Source organism: Protopterus annectens, chromosome 2.part1 (genome assembly GCF_019279795.1).
Source record: "Protopterus annectens isolate FY-2018-M chromosome 2.part1, PAN1.0, whole genome shotgun sequence".
In the NCBI taxonomy this organism is placed as follows: Eukaryota; Metazoa; Chordata; order Ceratodontiformes; family Protopteridae; genus Protopterus; species Protopterus annectens.
In genome coordinates, this window is record NC_056729.1 from 1,999,659,892 (window position 1) to 1,999,681,131 (window position 21,240).

The 21,240-nt window shown below is 37.5% G+C and overlaps 1 protein-coding gene across 1 annotated transcript in view; it reads left to right on the top strand.

Annotated features, from left to right (window-relative positions):
- Positions 1–10,281: 10,281 nt before the first annotated feature.
- LOC122795079 (3-hydroxy-3-methylglutaryl-CoA lyase, cytoplasmic-like) overlaps positions 10,282–21,240 on the top strand; it is a gene marked incomplete at its 3' end in the record, with an annotated part of 307,454 nt that continues 296,495 nt past the window's right edge. Inside the window, exon 1 of the mRNA XM_044063654.1 lies at positions 10,282–10,659. Coding sequence (XP_043919589.1) covers positions 10,564–10,659 — 96 coding nt within the window. The remainder of the gene's footprint in view (positions 10,660–21,240) is intronic.

Sequence of the window (21,240 nt, forward strand, 5' to 3'; positions counted from 1 at the left end):
TCTCAGAAATAGACTAGGATATTACACAAACTTAACAAGCTCTATCCATACCTCCTCCAAAACCTTACTTTGCTGTGGGGACATTCATCCTAACCCAGGACCCAACAGTACTTCTCACAGTAACATTCAGCAACCAAATCCACTATATCTAAGGCCATCCTCATCTCTACTCCTATTAAACATCAATGTAAGAAGCATTCATGACAAAACCCAGGACATTCATGCCCTACTAGCTCTATACAAGCCAAATGTTGTGGTGTTAACAAAAACATGGCTTAAACCTGAATACCATGATAATGAAATTAGTGCCCCTGGCTACAGCATCATACGTAAAGACAGAACAAGTAAAAAAGGAGGTTGTGTGGCAATACTTTTCCAAAACCACCTCACTTTTGAACAACTTGAGTGTAACTCCCAAGAAGTAAAAGACAAATAACTAATTTTAGGCAAATTAAAACTCAACTCCAACAAACACATTATAATTGCAGGTGGTTATATCCCACCAGGTAATAATACTATCATACTTGAAAACCTACTAAACTGGATTTCATCCTCCCTTCCTCAAGAAACTATAATATTAGGTGACTTTAACATTGACTGGACTAACTGTTCCAGCAATAATCCCTCCACCCATATAAATCTCCATGGGTTTAACTAAATTATTACTGACCCCACTAGAACTGACAAAACCTCCAAACGCCAATCTATCTAAGACTGGATACTGCTATCAGACCTCACTCTAGCTCAGCATTCAGGCTGTCTCCCTGACAGTTTGAGTGATCATCAAGCAACCTACTTAATAAGGAATCAATCCCACCACATTAAACAACCTATCCTCAGAGTAATACGTAACAAAAAGTCCTTCAGACCTATAGATTTAATCAATTCACTAACATGTTGCAACTGGACTCCCTTAAAACTATTACCTCTTGATGATGCTGTGCAGTACTTCAACTCAACCTTCTTAAATGTCCTAAACTGTCATGCACCCCCCTCCCCAGAACCATTAGAATCAGAACTAACTATGCCCCATGGCTAACTAAGGATACCAAAACCATATTGAAGGAAGGGACAAAGCCTGGACACAAGTCCAGAAACAAAAAAACATTACAAGACAAACTTATCTGGAACTATGCAACAAAGGTAAAAGACTAGTAAAACATGACAAAACTAACTACCATACAACCATGCAGGACAAATACTTCAACAACCCTTAAACATTTTGGGCCAACATTAACACTTTACTGCACCCGGGAAAATCCACCACTCATAACCTTTATCTACCAAATAGCCATGAAAACATCCCCACCCAATTCAACAAATATTTTACTGAAACAGTCCAAGCTCTAGCCAACACCCAAAATTCTACTAATAGTCCCTTACCTACAAAGACCCCAACCCACACCAGTATAACAAACAACTCCCCCAGTTTCTCCCTGGAACCAGTCCCTACCAAAACTATTGCTAAACTTCTCAAGAAACTGAAACCAACCACACTGGTGGCTGACAATCAACCTGCAGACTTCCTTCAAATAACTGCTGAAGCTATAGCCTACCCAGTGTCCATTCTCATAAATAGGTCAATATCAGAACATAAAGTACCTCATACCTGGAAAATATAACATATTATACCCCTGCACAAAGGGGGTAAGTCCCTTGAAATTACTATCACCTTATTGCTATCCTATCACCTTTATCAAAAGTATTAGAAAGGGTAGTTCATTCCCAGCTAATGCAGTACCTCCTAAAAAATAACATGCTATCCATATCCCAGCATGGTTTCAGACCTTGCCATAGCACTACTACAGCATTACTCTCCTTTACCAACACTGTCAATCACCATAGAAACAATGGTCTATTCGTATCCTCAATATTCCTAGACTTATCAAAAGCCTTCGATATGGTGAACCATGATATGCTCTTAGAAAGTCTAGCAACACTTAACATAAGCTCCTCCACCATATCATGGTACAATAACTACATAACAGACCGTCAACAGGCATTTATATGGAAGAAAAACTGTCCCCTCTTTTACCAGTAGGCATAGGTGTTCCCCAAGTGTCCATCCTAGGACTCTGTTATTCTCACTGTTTACTAACCAAATAGCCTCATCCACACCCTCTGCCTCAGTTGTGCAATATGCAGATGATACCACCATTATATGTGCCTCCCCCACCCTACATGAACTAAAAGCCATAACCGAAAACAAACTTCTCCTTAGCTGAGGAATGGTTCACTAACATAAAACTTATTCTTAATCCCAAAAAACCAAGATCATTCTCTTTAGCCCTAGTAGATCTCCTATAAATAATGATTTTACCATAACTTCTAGAGCCAGCATACAAATTACCCCAACTACACACACACAACTATTAGGTGTTGAAATTGATAATAATCTAAGATTTGGCATTCATATCGCCCAGACAATTAAGAAAGTCAACAAAAAGCTTAGTCTCCTCTACAGGAATAGACAGTTCATCACTAGACCTACCAAGGCCACCTTAGCAAGAACCCACCTTTTATCCAGTCTCCATTATGCCTCCCCTATCTTAACTAATCTTCACCACAGTGAACTAAACAAACTGGAATCCTGCTACAACAAAATTGTCAGATTTGCTACTGATTCTTCTCATAGATCCAATCACTGTCTTGCCCTTAAACAACTAAATTGGCTTGAATTACCTCAACTACTCCTACTCAACCAACTCTCAATAGCACATAAACTCTACTACCACTGTGATAAGACCCCAGCACTTCAAAACTTAATTCACCCCTACACCACCACCAGAACCCTTAGATAAAGTCATCAGAACCACATAAATGTCATCAAACACAAAAATGATGCAGGTAAATCTCTCTTTGCCTGCTCTATTGCTAGAACCTGGAACTCACTCCCAAGCCACCTTAACTCTACCACCTCTACTTCCCAATTTAAAAAACTTCTCAAAACCCACTACATAACTAATTGGCACTGCACAAATTACTCACCAGGCTAGACCATATCACTGTGCTAGTGCTAGGATGCTGCTAGGGATAATTGACTCCTCCCTATGTCCTGTTGCCAGTAATCTGCTTATTATCTAATGCTTGCTACCCAACTCGAGAGAAAAAAAATTGTTTTCTTTTTTATATATTCACTGCTCACTTACAATGGAATGTTCTTTTATACTATACTATATACTGTATGTACTGCATATATGTATCCTATATGTATATTACTATTATGTATCTTTAGATACCGCTGTGTTTTAACTATTAAATTGTATTGTTTGCTTGGAGCTTTTCTCCCCGGGCCTCTGCTGAAAATGGACCTGTGTCCAGTCGGACTTTCCCAGTTAACAAATGTAAAATAAAATAAAAATAAAATAAAATAAAAATTTTTCAGTTTTATGGCAGTGAAACTTTATGCCATTTCATGTACTCAGTTTGCTGTTCTGAACATCAATGTTTTGAACATCTGACATTCTGACAGGACCTGTTCTCAGGCGCAACTGCCTTATGCTTAATGACTGTACAGTGCTTCCATCAACTGATAGTCCAACCTGTCAGAGATGTAAATATTTAAGCAACACAGAGGCAAACCTGTCACATCAGCCCACAGTCGGTAAGCACAGGATGCCGACAATATCACATCAGCCACAGCACACCACTAAACCTGTAAGTTATGCTGAGGCTGTAAAGAAAAAAATTACAGAGCCTCCTAAAACACTGTAAAATATCTCAGTTTTCTGCACACCACACTGTTCTGCTTCTGTATTCTCATGTACTGCATCTCCACACAGATCACCCAAGGTTCACCAAGAAAGCAGGGCTAAACCATAAGGCCCACTAAGCTTACTGCCACACAGAGAAATGTCTTTGTCATTGGTGAGTCTGTAGTTAGTAATACAGACTCCCCACTCACCAGACTGGACAAGAACAGGATGTCTGTAAGCCATTTGTCTGGTGCCAGGATATGTGATGTCAGAAGGGCCCTAAGGTTCCTTAAACAAGGCACATATGATGATGATCTGATGATGACCGATGAGGGAGTGAATGGTCTGGGGTGCTCCAGCTAGAGTGCCATGCACATGGACATAATGAAACTCACTTTGTGTTTGTGTGTGTTAGGGGCAGAAAAGACACACAGGTCTTGAGCAGTATGTTGCCTTCATCAATAATGATATCTAGATACCAAGAGAGAATAATCAACAATTGGTCAAGTAAGTGTTAATCTAAGGTGATCGATTATGTGTCATTCTGGGATGAGATGATAGTTACAACTTCCTGTTTCACCAGGGATGGTTTACAACTCTCATACCAAGGCTTTCACATACTGGCCAATCCTTTTCTGCTCCTATAGTGTTTTTTTTTTTTTTAGTTGGAATCTCCCTATTCAGCATTGCTACATACATAACAAGCTCAAACTAAAATATGGACAAAATCATTGTGGCACCATTCAGTGCTAGAACTTGAGACCTTGCTGCATCTCAGACATATTCATATCTGTGTAGATACTGAGGCATGGTTCCAATTCCATGATGGCACTATTTCTACAGCAGGCTTTACTACCTGTTATGCCTTCTGGCCCGTGGGCAGCTGTGGGGTAGTATCTGTATTTGCCAGAAACACCATCAGTTTCTTTGTGTCTTTCGGCTTTTCCCGGTTAGGGGTCGCCACAGTGGAACTCCGGTCTGCTAATGATTTTTACGTGCCGAGTTACCAGCCCTGACGCGCAACCTGTGTATATCAAATTATCACAGCCCTAACTTGTAGCACATGGAAATCCAAATTACCCTTAATGAATTCAACTTTTACTTCATTACTAATTACAGATCTCCATCAGTGTCCCCCAAAGATAATGGAATTACATTAACACCATTGACAGATTAAATATCAAACCAAATAACTTTTTGTTCTATAACTTCAATTACCCAAACATTGACTGTCGCACTTACGCCTCTTAAAATGGATATGGTCAGTGTTTCCTAGACTTTGTTAATGCTAACACACTGAATCAAATTGCAAAAATAGCCACTAAAGGCTCTAATATCCTTGATCTGGTGATTACCAACTTAATCCTTGATCTGGTGATTACCAACCTATCACTCACCTGTACCCCTACCAGGCATCTGCATATCTCTTGCTATATTTGACCCAACATCTTTCTCTGTCAGGCTTAATGGTACCACTCCATCATCAACTGATGCAGTATTCAGGGACTTCCTCAGGGCATGCCTACTTCTTCTTGTAGAAGACATATGCAAAATTCCCAGCAATATCCTGCAAATGGGTCCAACTGAAAGGGCTGTTATATTCACCTCTAATGTTTTACTAGTATCATAAACAGCTGCATAGAAAAGTTTAATTCCATCTACCCTAAATATAATGGTGAATTCAGGTATAAACCTGTCTGATGGAACTCCTGTATTAATCAACTGTATAACAAAAGAAGGAAACTAAAGAAAAATTGTAAGAAATCCCAATCACCTACTTCAAGACTGCGCAGAAATATGCCAGCAAGAAACTGAAGAGCACTATTAGGAAATGTAAAGCAGATTATGAACTTAAGGTAGCTACAGCTACCAAAGGAAACTACAGATTTTCTTCAGTTATGTCAGGAAATTAAGGAATAATGTTCAAGAATGCAGTGAATTCATGCATAAAAATAACAATAATATCACACATTCCAATACTAAGCATATAGCCAACATATTATCGAACAAATTTAGTGCTAACGTTATCCCTCCTACTCATATTGTTGCTTCCATTATTACTGAAAATTTAGTTTCCCCTACAATCACCATGGAACAAGACTTAAAATCCCTGCCAAAGGCTAAAAATAATGTTTCTATGGTACCAGGTAATGTACCATTCTGCATTCTTATCAGTGCCAGATACACACTATCTGTGCCTCTATTTAAACTGTTCAAACTCTGTATATCCACAGTGTTTGCCCCAAAAACCAGGAGAACAGAAATTGTGACTCTTCTACACAAGGATGGCCCCTCTATAGATCCAGATAATTGCAGGACTATCAGCCTCACCAGCCTCATATGCAAAGGCATCAAAAGTGTCATAGCAGGACTCATTTACATGCAGGTATCTGATCTACACCCCAATAAGTTTGGTTTTGTGAAGAGCAGGTCCTGTTTCCTGAACATAGTAAACTTCTTTAAGAAGGTTACAGAGACTTTGGATAGTGTTTACCCAGTGCAAGCTGCTTATCTTGATTTCTTCAAGGCTTCTGACATTATCCTCTATGCTGGTATTATTGGAAAGCCAAACAATCTTAACGTAAGCACCTACATTGTTTGCTGGATTGCAAACTAGCTATCCAACATAACGCAAGTAGTGAAAACTACTGGTATCCCCTCTGAACATAAAATTGTAATTACTGGAGTGTCACAGGGATCAGTGCTGTGCCACTTTGATTGTAACTAGTGGGTGCAACAGAGATCAGTACACTCAGCTCTTTGGCATTTATTGTGCAGACATCCAAACTAGCATTTCTTAAGTATGATTAAGTTTATTGATGTCTGCAAACACTGTTATCTGATCATTCACTGCTACTAAACCCCTCCATCAGGTGCACTAAAAATGGTACCAAACTAAATGCAAAAAAGTGCAGCATAGATACATTTGGAAAATAATTTGTTCTGACCTCTGTGTTATAAGTGGTACTCCTCTTCAGTTAAAGTCATAAGATACTAGGGTACTTTTGCAGACAACTCTCTCTCATTCGATCTTCATAGAGCAGAATTACCCATTCTAAAGACTTAAACTTTACCTGTGATATAAATAGGACCTGCTGGAAAGATAGGCATGTATCCCAGAGACTACCCTGTCTATGGAACAGGCTCACCATCCATGTGAAGCATAGCTCCTCCCTAACCCAATTCAAGTGCAACTTGGACAATTGGATGGGAAACTGAAAATTCATCCCTGATTTGGCACCTATGTCTCCAATGCAAACAGGTAACCTGTAAATGGTTCATCTCTCAGGCCCATGCTTACACTTATCTAGGGTATCAGAACTCGTCAGAGATTTGGGATGCATGGCTAGGCTTAAGAAGGCCTTTGTGGTCGTTAGCCTAGTAAACACTTTTGAACCTATGTTTCCACCATGATCAAGAAATCCTCTGTCTAGTCCGGTTAATTTCAAAAGGAATTAAAAAAAAAGTCATCTTACAACTGTACTCTCCCATAATCAGACCAATTATAGAACACGGTGCCTCTTTGGGATGCACAGACTGAAGCATATCAGTCAACTAGAAAGGCACCAATGATTTTTAACCAAAACTATTTAAGACATTAAATCCTTCAACTATCATAATAAATTAGCACTGTTCTCCTTATGCTGAGTAACCTGTCAGTTGCTAAGAGATGACTAGTGTCTTGCTTTTCAATCCATGAAAGACCCAAATGGATTAGACCTTCTATTTTTCAGAAAAAAAAACAGTGGATCTACAAACACTTATGCTAGGAACCTAAATTTACACTGAGAAAAAAAATTAGTCACACTTGAGGTTCCTAACTCAATGTAGTACCAGCATATGGAATGAGTTACTACTATAGTTCCAACAAATTACTGCTTTATCTGCCTGTATGGCTAGTCTTGGTGATTGTTTTGGCAGACATAAATTTACACCAGGCTAATCATGTATGGACCTGCTCAATTTGGGAGGTCAGCACTATTGTATGCTTGAGAAAGGAGGGATAAATGTTTAAGTGTCTTCTTAAAGATTATGTATGGCTAGGCATTTCATTGTCCTCATGATCACTTTTCTAGTATTTTTCCTACATCCCTGTGTTCCTAGTAAATAAATACAAAACAGTACTGTTTAAAGATAAAGGCAGATGGTAGCAGACAAGGTGACCCTTTAGTTCATAGAATACCAGTAGCATAATTCCTATAGATGATGAAAGTATGTGACCAGAAGCTTATATAGCAGCACGGTAGACTTCTAATTCCTAATTATGACAGAGAACTAAGTTAACCAAACTGCAGTCAACTCTCTCACATGCAGCACATTGGCCAACTTCCTTTCAGCTAGAAATAAGCACATATAATGAAAAAAATCAAACACTAGACTTAGGTTGCAATGAACATCTGAAGCACAAGGCAAGCAGAACCGCTCTACAACTGCAAAACGACAACAAACCAGGAAAAAGAACATGAGCCAGATGAACGATCCACCAGAATTCTAAAATAATTAGAAATCCACTTCACAACACGTAAATACGATCAACCACTGAAAAGCAGAAGTCAAACATGTTGCAAAAGCTTCGGTGCCTGGAAGATTTCTATCTTTTTTAGTAGAGTTTTTTTTTTTTTTCGGCCTGTGTTGCTCAGCTTGTTTTATACCTAACTTCTGAATCAACTTTGTAAGGAAATAAAACTAAGATACCTGACTGGGCAGGCAAGCATAGAAATTAGATTTAATCACTCACAATCTTCCAGAGCCCAAGGTATAAATCAAGCTGCAAAGGTACATCAATGAAAAAATTTATTTATGTTAATTAACCACATTAGTAAGTCTCAGGACTGATGTATAGTTCAGAACAATGAAATACTGAAAGTGTACGGGATAATGTATAAAGTCCATCTACCACTAATGGCAGTGTCACAGGTAAAATGCTAATTCAGGAGAGATGTTATCCACACAAAAATATCCAGTTATGAATTAATCTGATTAAAACAATCATCAAACACTCTTAGTAATAAAATGGTTTAAGCAGGTGACCTAAGTTAAAAATCACATAAATGAGCAAGAAACTTCAGATATAATTTTAACACTTTAACATTGTATGGCCTATATAAATAGTTTGTTTCTTTTTGCTGATAGTTACTGTCTAGGATTAAAAAAGGAATATCATTTAATCTTTCCATTTTTGTAATAATTTTTGCTGTTAAATATTTGCTTCAGAATGGCAACTTATCTTCTGTCTTTAATTTATTATATTCTTTAGTCATTTTACTTGAGGTATTCTGAATTAATCTTTCATTTTAAAATTAAGCCTTTTGGCTTGTATGTCTGACATTTGGCACAGAGGACTTAAACAATATGTTGTTTTCTGTGCTGAGGGTATAGAGTTTGATTCATTCCACCTTCATCTGTAACTGTTTAACTGAGCAAGTCACTTAGCAAAACAGTGTTCCTGGGTCACCCGTGGAAAGGAACAATTTGTCCAATGGGCTTACCTAGTCAACAAATAAGCAAGGGAATGTCTGGAACAAGCTATTGGAAAGTACAGGATTACAAAGAAGGCATTTCAAGCTCAGTGACATTTTTACTCAGTCCTTAAAAGATTAACGCACATTCCCAGACATGCCCACGGCTCTGTGTTTTAAGACTGGATTATTTTCTTATGCATTCTTAGTCTGGGGTACATGCAAGAAGTCCCACACTCATATTAACTAATGTAACTCCATTAATATACCTTCATCCCAAAGATATTGTTAAAAAGACAATGTACTATAATCTAGACCCTATGGAATTCCCATTGCAGAGCCAGAGTTAGGCTTTGGCAAGCATGATCACATCTATTTTTTCACTGCAGATAAAAAAAATCAGACATTAAGATATATTCAGACTGCAGTTTGCAAAATGCCTGATATGGGTTGATATCTCATGGAATGCAGTTTACACTGGATTAAATTTGGCTTTTGCCAGGATTACAAGAAGACATAACATCAAAGTTAAAGTCACTATTTGGGCAAGCTACTGGCTTATCACGTGTCATCAAATTAATGTAGCAAAATGATTACTACACATCATTAAATCTCAGATATGTGTGACCATATTTTGCCACTGTCAGGGTCAGATTTCTTCCTTCTTTATTCAGAAAGAATAATTTTTCTTAGGAGGATAAAACAGAAGTACAATTAAATCCTGCTGTTAAACGTGGATGCAGAGCTATGCATGAGGTATGACATGACAAGCCAGAAAGTGAGGGTTATAAAACATACAGAAAGTAGCAATACAGCATAATAAGCTAGCAATGAAACCTGCTGTCTGTGTCTGAGTATCTTCAAGCAGGACATCCTGTTGCTGTATAAATATTAATTTCACCCTTTACATTTTGTCACGTACCGGGATGGTATGAGCATGTGTTTTATTTATCGGTCAGTTTCTTTGAAATCAGACCCCTCCCCCGACACACCTCATTTAAATTTTGTTTCTTTGCAACCATCAGAAGATAAGGATTTTTCCTGTCAGCTTATGTCAGCAGTCCACCTTGGCTGGAAGTGTACGCTTACAACCAATAAGGATGCACTATATGCAGGTCACAGAAAAGTGCAAATCTGTTTGAATGCTGATGCAGTTTCCATAGCAGCAATGAGTCAGCATCACCCTACCAGACATCACTTTCCATTTGCCGTCTGTTTTACAATGTCATCATGCTGTTTTTATTCTACTGCATGCCATTTTCCTCAGCTAAGCAGTTAGACAAATCCAATAGCTTTTATTTTAGACAGTGCAGCTGAGTGTTGTCATTATTAGTCCATGTTCAAAGACTGACAATCTTTATTAAGATTTTATAAGAAACAGACTCTTTGTTTTCTGCAGCACATGCCTAATGGGTAACCTCCCTCCTGCAGTGAAACACTGCCTACATAACCAACAGCTCATAAGGGAATACTTCTGGTCCGAGCAACAATTTCAGCAGGAACAGGTAGAAGCACTGCTATGTTCATTTCATTTGTTTCTTTTACTTTTACTTTTCTGTAAGTTTTCTAGCAGTAAATGTCAGTTATACCAATTTTAAGGTCTGTGTTTCTGCTGTGTGGTATCAGGAGGAACATTTTTGTTTCTTAGTTGTAGTTTCGTTTTTAGAATCAGATGTATCACTGTAGAATATACTCTAAGAAGGTGATATTTTTATATATATATATATATATATATATATATATATATATATATATATGTGTGTATATATATATATATATGTATATATATATATATATATATACACACACACACACACACTCACACATTTATATATATATATATATATATATATATATATATATATATATATATACGTATACACATATATAAATGTGCGGACATATATATATATATGTGTGTGTGTGTGTGTGTGTGTGTGTGTGTGTGTGTGTGTGTGTGTGTGTGTGTGTGTGTGTATACATATACATCATTGTGTTTGCTGACTTGTTTGTCTGAATGAGAAAGGAGAGTTTATTGCATTGCTGATATATGCACCCTGATTTTGCAACAAATTCAAAGACTGAAAGGTAATTTTATATACAGTTGTTCCCACTATAGGGCATCAGTTTTCCAGTTTCTGTGATGTGGTTGTGTTAGTGTAACAAAAATATTTAGTTTTTTTTAAGTAAAACTGAGTTACACAAAATTCTGCCTGACATTTAAACCTGAGCACCTCTACCATGTGACACTATGTACTAAAAAATCAACACTTAAAGCTAGTAGTTGTGCTACTGAAAAATCATTTTACATGTTACTCTAATTAACTATCTTATCTAAGATAAACAGAACATTTTTTCTTGTTATAGCAATTTTGTAGAGATCAGTTATACAATTCGATAAACCAACACTGATTCAATATGCAGAATGCATAAAGTAAGAATATTTGTCTGCAATAAACTTTGCAGCATTAGCATTACTTAACATGGTCCCTTTTCCTAACATGGTAACATACGAGGAAATAAGAAGTGGACTTCAATACAAGACAAAAATGCTTGACTCTGTTTGGAGGAAGGGTCTTAACATGACTTCACTTTAACTTGTGAAAATACGAAAAAAGTTTTTATGGTTGGATCAATAAACCTGTTTTTAAGAAAATTGTGGATCGTGGTGCATCCCTGGGTTGCTGGCGTGCTGTTTGGAATTGTTGTTGTACCCGTGGATACATTATACTTGTGAAAATACGTCGATACTCTGTACTGATAACAAAAATCAGGCAGTGCACTGTCAGCTATGCCCCTATGCCTGAAATGTAATAAGTAATATCAATTACACGCAAGAGAAGAGCTCAGTTCATGACCATAATATAAGCAGAATTTCTGTACTCATCCACATTATATCCCTATATATGGGTCTGGGGGTTTGGTATAAAATTTTTTTTTTTTTATTTTATTTATTTAACATTTGTTGACCGGGAATGTCCGACTAGGTTCCACAGAGCCTGTTTTCAGTGGAGGCCCGGGGAGAAATGCTCCAGATGCATGTCTTTGGAATGTGGGAGGAAACCGGAGTACCCGGAGGAAACCCACGCGAACACAGGGAGAACATGCAAACTCCACACAGCTGAGAATCGAATTGGAGAACCTCTTGCTGTGAGGCGACAACGTTAACCGCTGCACCACTGTGCCGCCCAAGGTTAAGATGCTAACCTCATAGACACAAGTTACAGAACGTGATTCTCATCTTTGGAAGGGAATTTGCCGAGGCTTAAAATAGTCCACAAGGGCAGCTAGTCTTGTATTTAGCTATGAATCTATAATTAATACTCCAGACAATATGTTTAATATGTATAGGACAAGAGTCTTACGAACAGGGTGGAAATGCCAGCATTTATCTATCAGAATTGCTTTTTTTGCTGATGTTTATATAATTCCCAGCAAGTATTTCACTTAAGAACTGATCTGGGTGTTAGTACATAGGTTAAGCAATATAGCAGGTGGAATGAATGCTACTTTCAGACCCAGAATGTCAACTAGAGCCTGATAATATCATTGCAAAAGGAACTGAGTTTTCATCGAGAAAGGTACATATGCTCCCAGGATTCAAGAGCATTATTCTCATACCTCTAATAAAATGTGGGAGTCTCAGGAAATATTTGACCAAACCAGAGACAGTCAGAAAGCTCTGTACAAGCATTTCCAAATAAAAAGGTGTCTGACTGTAAAGGTGGTGAACGCTCCTCTTGGATTTCACTTCCATAGTAGGTCACTAACTTCTTCCATGGCTGTGTCACTGGTATTAACAATTCCTCCCTAGGAAAACCAAAGCCAGTGTTATACAGCTGCTCCTTAGTATCACATGTACCTGTACTACTACTGTATATTGAATCAGTCATTCTACGTACCCTTCCATTGTCCTAAACTGTCTTTGTTCTGGCACAGTTAGCATTTGGGCTGTTGATATGAGTAGTAATCCATTGTGCCCAGATAATGTTTAGCCCTGAGATCTCAAAGAATAAAAAACATTCTCTCTAAACATCCCTTCCTAGGTGATTAGGCCATTTCTCTGTCAAATGCCAGATCTACTAGCCATTGTCTCAGCTCTAATAATGCAATGGATTTATCAGACATATCCATACATCCATACTTTTAGAGCTTCCTAGAATTATTTCAAAAGTTAGGAACATAGCATTTGCACAGTGAAAGTACTAATAACTTGGTAATGAGCCACTCTGAGAACCCTGGATAACTTATGAGTGCCATCTTACAACCCTCTACTCCTCGCTATCTAACTCCTCTATCCTCTCATTCCTGTTTTTCTTATCTTCTCCACACCATCTGTTCCTTCACAGTAATTATTCTGACTCAGTCTCTGCCCCCAAAACTTCAGCAACTTTTCTTAGTTAGTAACTGGTCTATTTTCTCTTTATTATTATTTCTCCGTGATAATATAGTATTATTTACCTGTGTTATCTCGCCATAGTAATGAACATACATAAAGTTTTTGGTAGACATATCAGTATCCTCTGTTATTAGAAATGTGTATAAACCTTGGTCTATATATGCAGAGTTGATGTATTAAGAACTTTGTATGCATTACACTGCATCTATGTGTCTCTGTTGTAATGTTTTGATATTTTGTACAATTGTCCTTTTGTAAATGTGGACTTTTTCTCATTGAAAAAAGAACTTTATCCAGTCAGACTTTCCTGGTAAACAAATGTAAAATAAAATAAATAACATTAAATGTTTAATCCCAGGATATTAAAAATGTTAGGGTATTTGTTGTTTTTGAGGCTACATGTGAGATCACATCCGTCTGTATAGACAGTTTACTATGATATATCATAAATAGAAAGCATTCAGGGAATAGATAAGCAAAGAATACATTTGTAGGAGAAATGTAGGAAAGCAGAAAAGCGTAGCCCCCCCCTTGCACTTCATATTTTACAGAACAATGGTTCATGGCAGCATTCTTATGTTTAAAGGGGCTTAGGTAGAGGTTAGCATTTTGGCATTTCATATTGTTAAGGATACAAAAGAGAAGTCCAAAAAATAGTAATGTTTTCAGATAAAGAATCATGTTAATGCAGCTTATTTTTTGTTTTGCAGGGAGGTCTGGTATTGATCATCCCTTATGGATATAGGATATAGTTTAAGGGCTTCATGGATCAAACCCATTCTGAGAACATGCATTTGATCTACTTATAAGATTAACTTCATGATTTAAAATATTTTGCAATCTAATGAAAGGGAAAAATAAGTCCTGAAATGTTTCTTGTGAAAAATGTGTTGCCTTTGTCACTTAATTGCCAGGGGTGATAGATTATGTAACCTCTAAATGATTCAAAGTCTAGAACAATCTTCTAGACTTTAGGGATGACTACAAGAATCTTTCAGGACCATCAAAAAGTAATTTGTAAAGAGTGCCAGGCTCATACCAGTCCATGACATTTCAGAAACCATTTAAGTCAGCAGGATTGAAACATTAATTATGGTTATTGCCAGAGAGTCAGTCACAAAAGCAACATGGATATGTGTTGCAGGGAAGCAAAGCTGCCTCATCCATTTACCAAAGGGAAATGTTTCAGGTAGGAAAGACCATCATTTTATTCCTGAGTTTGCCAAAAACGCAATTAATATAATTTAGCAGTTAAGCAGACTCACCATTTACAAATAGTAAAATCCAAAATACATGCACTAGAGTTTGATTCATAGGAGCTATTTCCCTTAAGACAAGTGAAATGAATAAGCTTCCACAATTACACAGAATGCTTCACCAGGTGCTAAAACCTTGTCCAAGGAACCACCATTGTTTAAAGACATATTGTGTTATATTAACAGACAAATCATAATGTACCTATAATGTGATGTTATACTGAGATTTGTCTCTTGACATCACATGATATGTATTTAAACAATTGTGATCAGGACGAATTAAAGAGATAAAATGTGTTTTAATCCATTAGCCTGGATTCCTCTGTAGTCTCATGAAGGTATGATCTCCTCCCTATTTAGGAAATGGCATCAGCATTGATAACTTCCATGCAAACGGGGAAACCACTCAAACAAGAAGCCAATGTATAAAATGTCCATAATAGTCAGAATTTCTGTAGTAGCATTTTTTTAAATAACTTACCTGAAAATCCATCTGGCTTTGGTCTTGGACCTGAAGTGCTTTACATAAGAAATTTGGAAAAAAGACTCAAACTTTAGAACAAATGCACATTGTTGAGACTTATTCTGATCTGAGATTTTAGGGAATAATTCATCATTCATAGGTTCATACTAGGCTAATTGCCCTGAAAAGCCATTTGAAGCCTAGCTGATAATTCTTAGTCAGAATCAAAACCTTTAGCCTGTGTCTATGATGTGAAGCCCTTAATCATTATACCAAACTTTCCTGCCCAAGTGGAATTCAGAACAGAGAATGACTGGGGGATACTGTAGGGCTATGTGGCACAAAAACAGAGATATAAAACTACAAAACATTTACAAGATAACTACCACGCAGAACACATGGAACACTTAATGGTAGTGATGGACTGCTGATAGTATTAAATACTAGCCTTCATAGCAAATTAATTGTAAATGTGATGTCCCTACTCTGGACCAGTAATCAAGGACCCTGACATCTCAATACTGACACTGGAGGGGGACATTCTCTTGGAATACAAATGGATACACTCAGTATTTCCAGATGCAGACCTCTCTACATCAAGCACAATTTCCCTTAAGAGCACATAGGGAGCACACTCAACCCAGGGTCTGGGTGTCTCTATCTGTCTCCCCCCAGGTCCACAATGAGGCTCCCCACTGGCACAGCTGTAGGATTAGATCCTCAGCCAAGTGTCCTATCCAAGTTCTCCAGCACCGTCTCTGTAAAACCAGTGCTTCATGTCCCTGCTCCAAGTAGCTGACACACACACCTTTTGAGATTTAATTTTCACACACACACATACACCTGTGAAAGGCTGGCACAGAATTACTAGTTATGCCACCTTCTGTCCAAACTATAAGGCAGATTCACTGCCACCAGTTTATTACTAATAAGGCTCTTAAAAGGGTATCCAATTATACTAAGTGAAATTAATGCTAATACCAATGGTAATGTTGACCAAACAGCCAGGCATTTCAGAATGGCCAGAGTTATCACCAAATAAATATATGCAAATGCTCTCAAAACTTAAATATTTTTTCTGAAAGGACCTGCCAGAATGAGAAGTTTAAATATATTTAATAATAAATAATAAAAGAACAATAAAATGCTAAATATCTATTTACAGTAAATACCAGAGTTTGAGTCACAGGAAATATTGAAAATAACACAACTGGCAAGACTCACACAGTTACAGAAAAACAATACTTAACTATTCTCACTATATTTTCCTAACTGATTTAGACAATTATCATCCCTGGTCACTTACTATTGCAAGGCAAGATGAAGTGGGTGAGTGGTCCTTCTTTTTTGTCAGGTTTTACAAACATTCTGCTCCTAAGACTTCAGTCTCCTCTTATATTAAAACATTATTTATGTGCAGAATGCCATCACATACATCTGGTTATCTGACTTCTGGTTCCCATGCAACCCTTTTTGCCAGAAGCTGCCAGGATTTAGCACCTACATGTCAATAATACACACACAAGAGCATTGTTCAGATATAGTGCAGCTGCTGGAAGTCATAAAACCATTTTAACACTTCTACTCCTCCTACAGAGCTACTAAGCCAGGATTTACACAGTCATTTTGTCTCTGGCTCTTACTCAGAACTGTAAAATATAATCTTTATGGCCTAATTTAATTTCAGCTATTTTTCAAAGTTTGCTGCAGCTGGATTGTAACTAACCTCTTCTCTTCCAGTATCTTCTGTTAAAACATATACTTTTAATTCAGTTACAATAATACATGTACATTTCTTTTCTGTCCAGCAGGGCACACTGTTGATACATTTCAACACAAGTAACTTTACAAATTAATGTTTAATTACAAGCATTTGTACAAATCAGTTTGATACACAAATTACATATAATTCTTTACTAAATACCAGCTAGCTGTGCTGGCATATGTTGCGCATCCAGTGCCCCACTTCTCCTGGCATAGCTAGCAGTACCTCCTATCTTCAGAGTAAACTTGCAGGTCTATTACATCATGAAACTCATTCAATCCAGTGCTAAATTCTACTTCATGTCAGCAAGCCACTGTATTTTTTGCTCCAGACTTATTTTAATATTCTTGTTAGGCTGGCTTATGGGTGAAAATATCTTTAGTGCCTCTTGGAAGGCAATTCAGTTCTTAGTGTCAAGTTTTAGATAATAAGTCAAAACATGATAAAAGTTGCACAAATAAATAACGGTTACGCCAATGCCAAAAAAAGTATGTCTATACATGAGGTGGGTAGTTATTTCTTATGAATGAGAGGGAATGCCTTTGTCAGAACCAGATGTTTAACATAGTTATGTGAGATACTTCAAAATTAAAGAGGAAGGGTGGGAGAGTGTCCATATGTACATTTTTGGCTGATTAGTGACAATATAGACAGAAATAAGGTTAATGGATGAAAGTGATGTCTAGAGATGACTAGAAAAAATGATCTTTACAGTATGTCTTTAATGTGTTATGTCTGGGACAAGAATGTGTGAAACGTATTTTTGAAACACTATGAAATGCTTTCATGTACAATAGATTAATTCTTCAGACCTCTTTTCAGTCTCATTTGCTGGACCATAAGGTGGGATGTTTAGACTGTATGTGTATTCAATAGTAATGCTTTAAAACTAAATATACTTTCACAGATAACCACAGCAACCATTTCATCTACAATTTTCTGGGTCACTTTCCAATGCTCATTGTCTCCCATCACTGAGTAAAAAAATAAACTAATTTAACAGCAAAGACCTAGCATAAAATACCCCCATCTCTCTCAGCAAACCAGCCGTACCTTTAGAACACCTTGACCACATGAACTGCAGTGACCCTAATTGCTCTATCTAGATATACATTTTCTTTTGGCTACCTGACATGAAGAGGAGGCAATGCAGGTTTACTGCACTATGGACAATTATGCATGCTTGGTAAGAGATAAGAGAGTTTCTTGTAGCCATGTAAAAATGTTGTCTCTCTCAGTTGAGTTATTAATACAATTAATACCTACTGATAACATCTTCACTGGGCAGCTTACATTACTCTTGCTATCAACAATGACTATTATCCAGAACTGTCATTCTAAGCCTCACAGAGGACAGCACCATCCTCACAATTCACCCCCACCTGCCTCCAGTGCTCTGTCTTTGAAAGAAAAATAACTCATACTGCCTGCTCAGACTACAAACATGAAAGTAGCTTGGCAAATATAAAATGTACAAACAAGAAATGAAAAAAAAAACAGAGCTAACGAAATAAGCATATGTAAAAATGGTAATAGTAAACTCCAAGGTAGGAAAGATAAAGCACTATTCACATCCATCTAAGGACCTTCAGAGAAATATGCAATAACCATCATGTGTGAACGCAGAATACCAAGACGTAAGATAGTTAATTATAAAGAAAAAAAACAGAGAGAGAGAAAGAAGAGGCCCCTAATTCCCAGTACACTCATATTCTCGTTTCTATTTAACTAAGCATATATAAAAACTTTCCATAGAATAAGAATGAAACAACGTTTTTAATACATTAACACAGTATACTATTGTCATGGGATCATAGCTATATAGGTTAATGCTAGGCAATGGATACATGTAGCATAGTCAGAGCAATTTAACTACATGCTAACCACATTTGTAGGGGATTGTGGGATGACACCAGGAGTGTATTTATGGCTACCTATCCATTTATAAAGCTTGTAGCTGTACTGGGTGGGGGAACTTTTTTTTTAATGTTTAAAGGAAGTCTAGTCCATAAAAGCTGTATTATTTGAGTGCAGCATCTGTCTCACCATCAGGTTCTGTTTTAATTGAAAAGGAGGTTAAGGTCTTTTAGTGCAGGTATTTTTCATGTTCCCAGTTTTGTAAATAGAATGGAGTGTGTGACACCCCCTCCTCTGGGCCAGTAATCAAGGACCCTCAGTCCTCACCACTGACACCAGTGAGGGATGTTCACTTGGAACAGAATTAGATACCCACAGTATTTTCAGAGGCAGCTGTCTGCACCAAGCACACTTTCCCTTAACAGCACACAGGAAGTACACTCAGTCCTGTGGCTGGGTTTCCCTTTCTCTGCATGCCCCAAATAAGACTCCCTACTTACAGAGTGTAGAGTTGAATCCTCAGCCAAGTGTTCCAAGCCAAGTCCTCCACCACCCTCTCTGTGAAACCATTGTTCTGTGTCCCTGCTCCAAGTAGCTGACAAACACACACTCGTTGAGATCTGATTTTCACACATACACACACACACACACACACACACACACACACACACACACACACACACACACACACACACACACACACCTAGGAAAGGCAGGCACAGGTTTACCAGCTATGTCCCCTCTGCCCAGACTATAAGGTAGATACTGTCACCAGAGCACTCCAAAGTCAGCTACTCCAAGGTTCTTACAAGGGTACCCAATTATACTAAGTAAAATTAATGCTAATACAAATGGTAATGTTTGACCTATGTAGCAAGGCTTTCAGGAGTGGCCACAGTGTCACCAAATAAATATAAGTACTCTCAAAGTTTAAAATATTCTCTAAAAGACCAACCACAATGAAAAGTTTGAATATATTTAATAACAGATAATACAAGAACATGAAAATACTAAATATCTATTTACAATAAATATCAGAGTTTCAATCACAGGAAATATTTAAAATAATGCAGATGGAAAGATTCACACAGATACAGAAAAACAATACTTAACTAATCTCACTATATTTTCCTGAGTGATCTAAAGAATTATTGTTTCTTACTTACTTAATAAAGCAAGGCAAGATGAAGTGGGTGAGTGGTCCTTCTTTGTCAAGTTTCACAAATAGACTGCCCTGAGACTTCCATCTTCTTTAGTATCAAAGCACCATATCAGTGCTGGCATACAGAATGACATCACACAGATCTGGTCATCTGACTTCTGGTTCCCACACTTTCACCTTTACTAGCAACTGAACCAGAATCTAGCAGATATGTGTCATAATACACACACATAGAGCTTTAATAAGATGTGTTATAGCATCTGGAAGCTATAAAACCATTTCATAAACTTCCACCTTTCCAGGGTAGCAATTAGTTCACCCCTAAGGACAATAAAGTAGGATTTTTAGTGCTGGTTTTCACAGACTTTTTGTCTCTGACTGCAGTCAGGAAAAGCATGATACAATCGTTATGGCCTAAACCAAGTAATTTAATTTCAGACTATTTTTCAAAGTTAGTTGGACTGAGAGTAACCTCTTCTTTTCCATTATCCTCTGTTACAATATATTCATTTCAACAGTTATAATGCAGTCTGACATACGGGTGTATTTCTTTTCTGTCCAATGGGACCCACTGTTGGTACATTTTTAACACAAGCAGCTTTTCAAATACCTTTTCAACACAAGCACCTGCACAAATCAGTTTGATATACAAATGAGATATAATTCTTTACAAACCTCCAGCTAGCTATGCTGGCATATGTTACACATCCACTGCCTTACTTCTCCAGGCATAACTGGAAATACCTCACATCATCACAGAGTGCAGTCAGGATATAGTCATTAAAGGCATTATATGCCAAAATGAAATCACCACTGAGAAACCTGTAGTGACAGGGCATTAAGGTGCTCAGTATAGGAAATGGAGTTCAAAACCTTAATTTTACTAGTAAGAAAACACTAAGGTCTTTCAAGTTGGACCATGCACCTAGACAGATACATGCCAAAAGGTGCATTCCATTTATTAAAGGGCCTAATGAGGGATGAGTAGACGTCATGATGATGTCATTGAACTTAGAAGATATACCCTTGGAAATCATCTGAGCAAAGTAGAAGGGCTGTTTCTATTAGATGTAGATACGTGGAAGTCACAGGAGAGCTCATGGTCAATAAATGTGCTCAGGTCTCTAATAAATGTTTTGAGGGGGATACCATTGATATGGTAGCAGCATGGGTTTTCCAAAGAC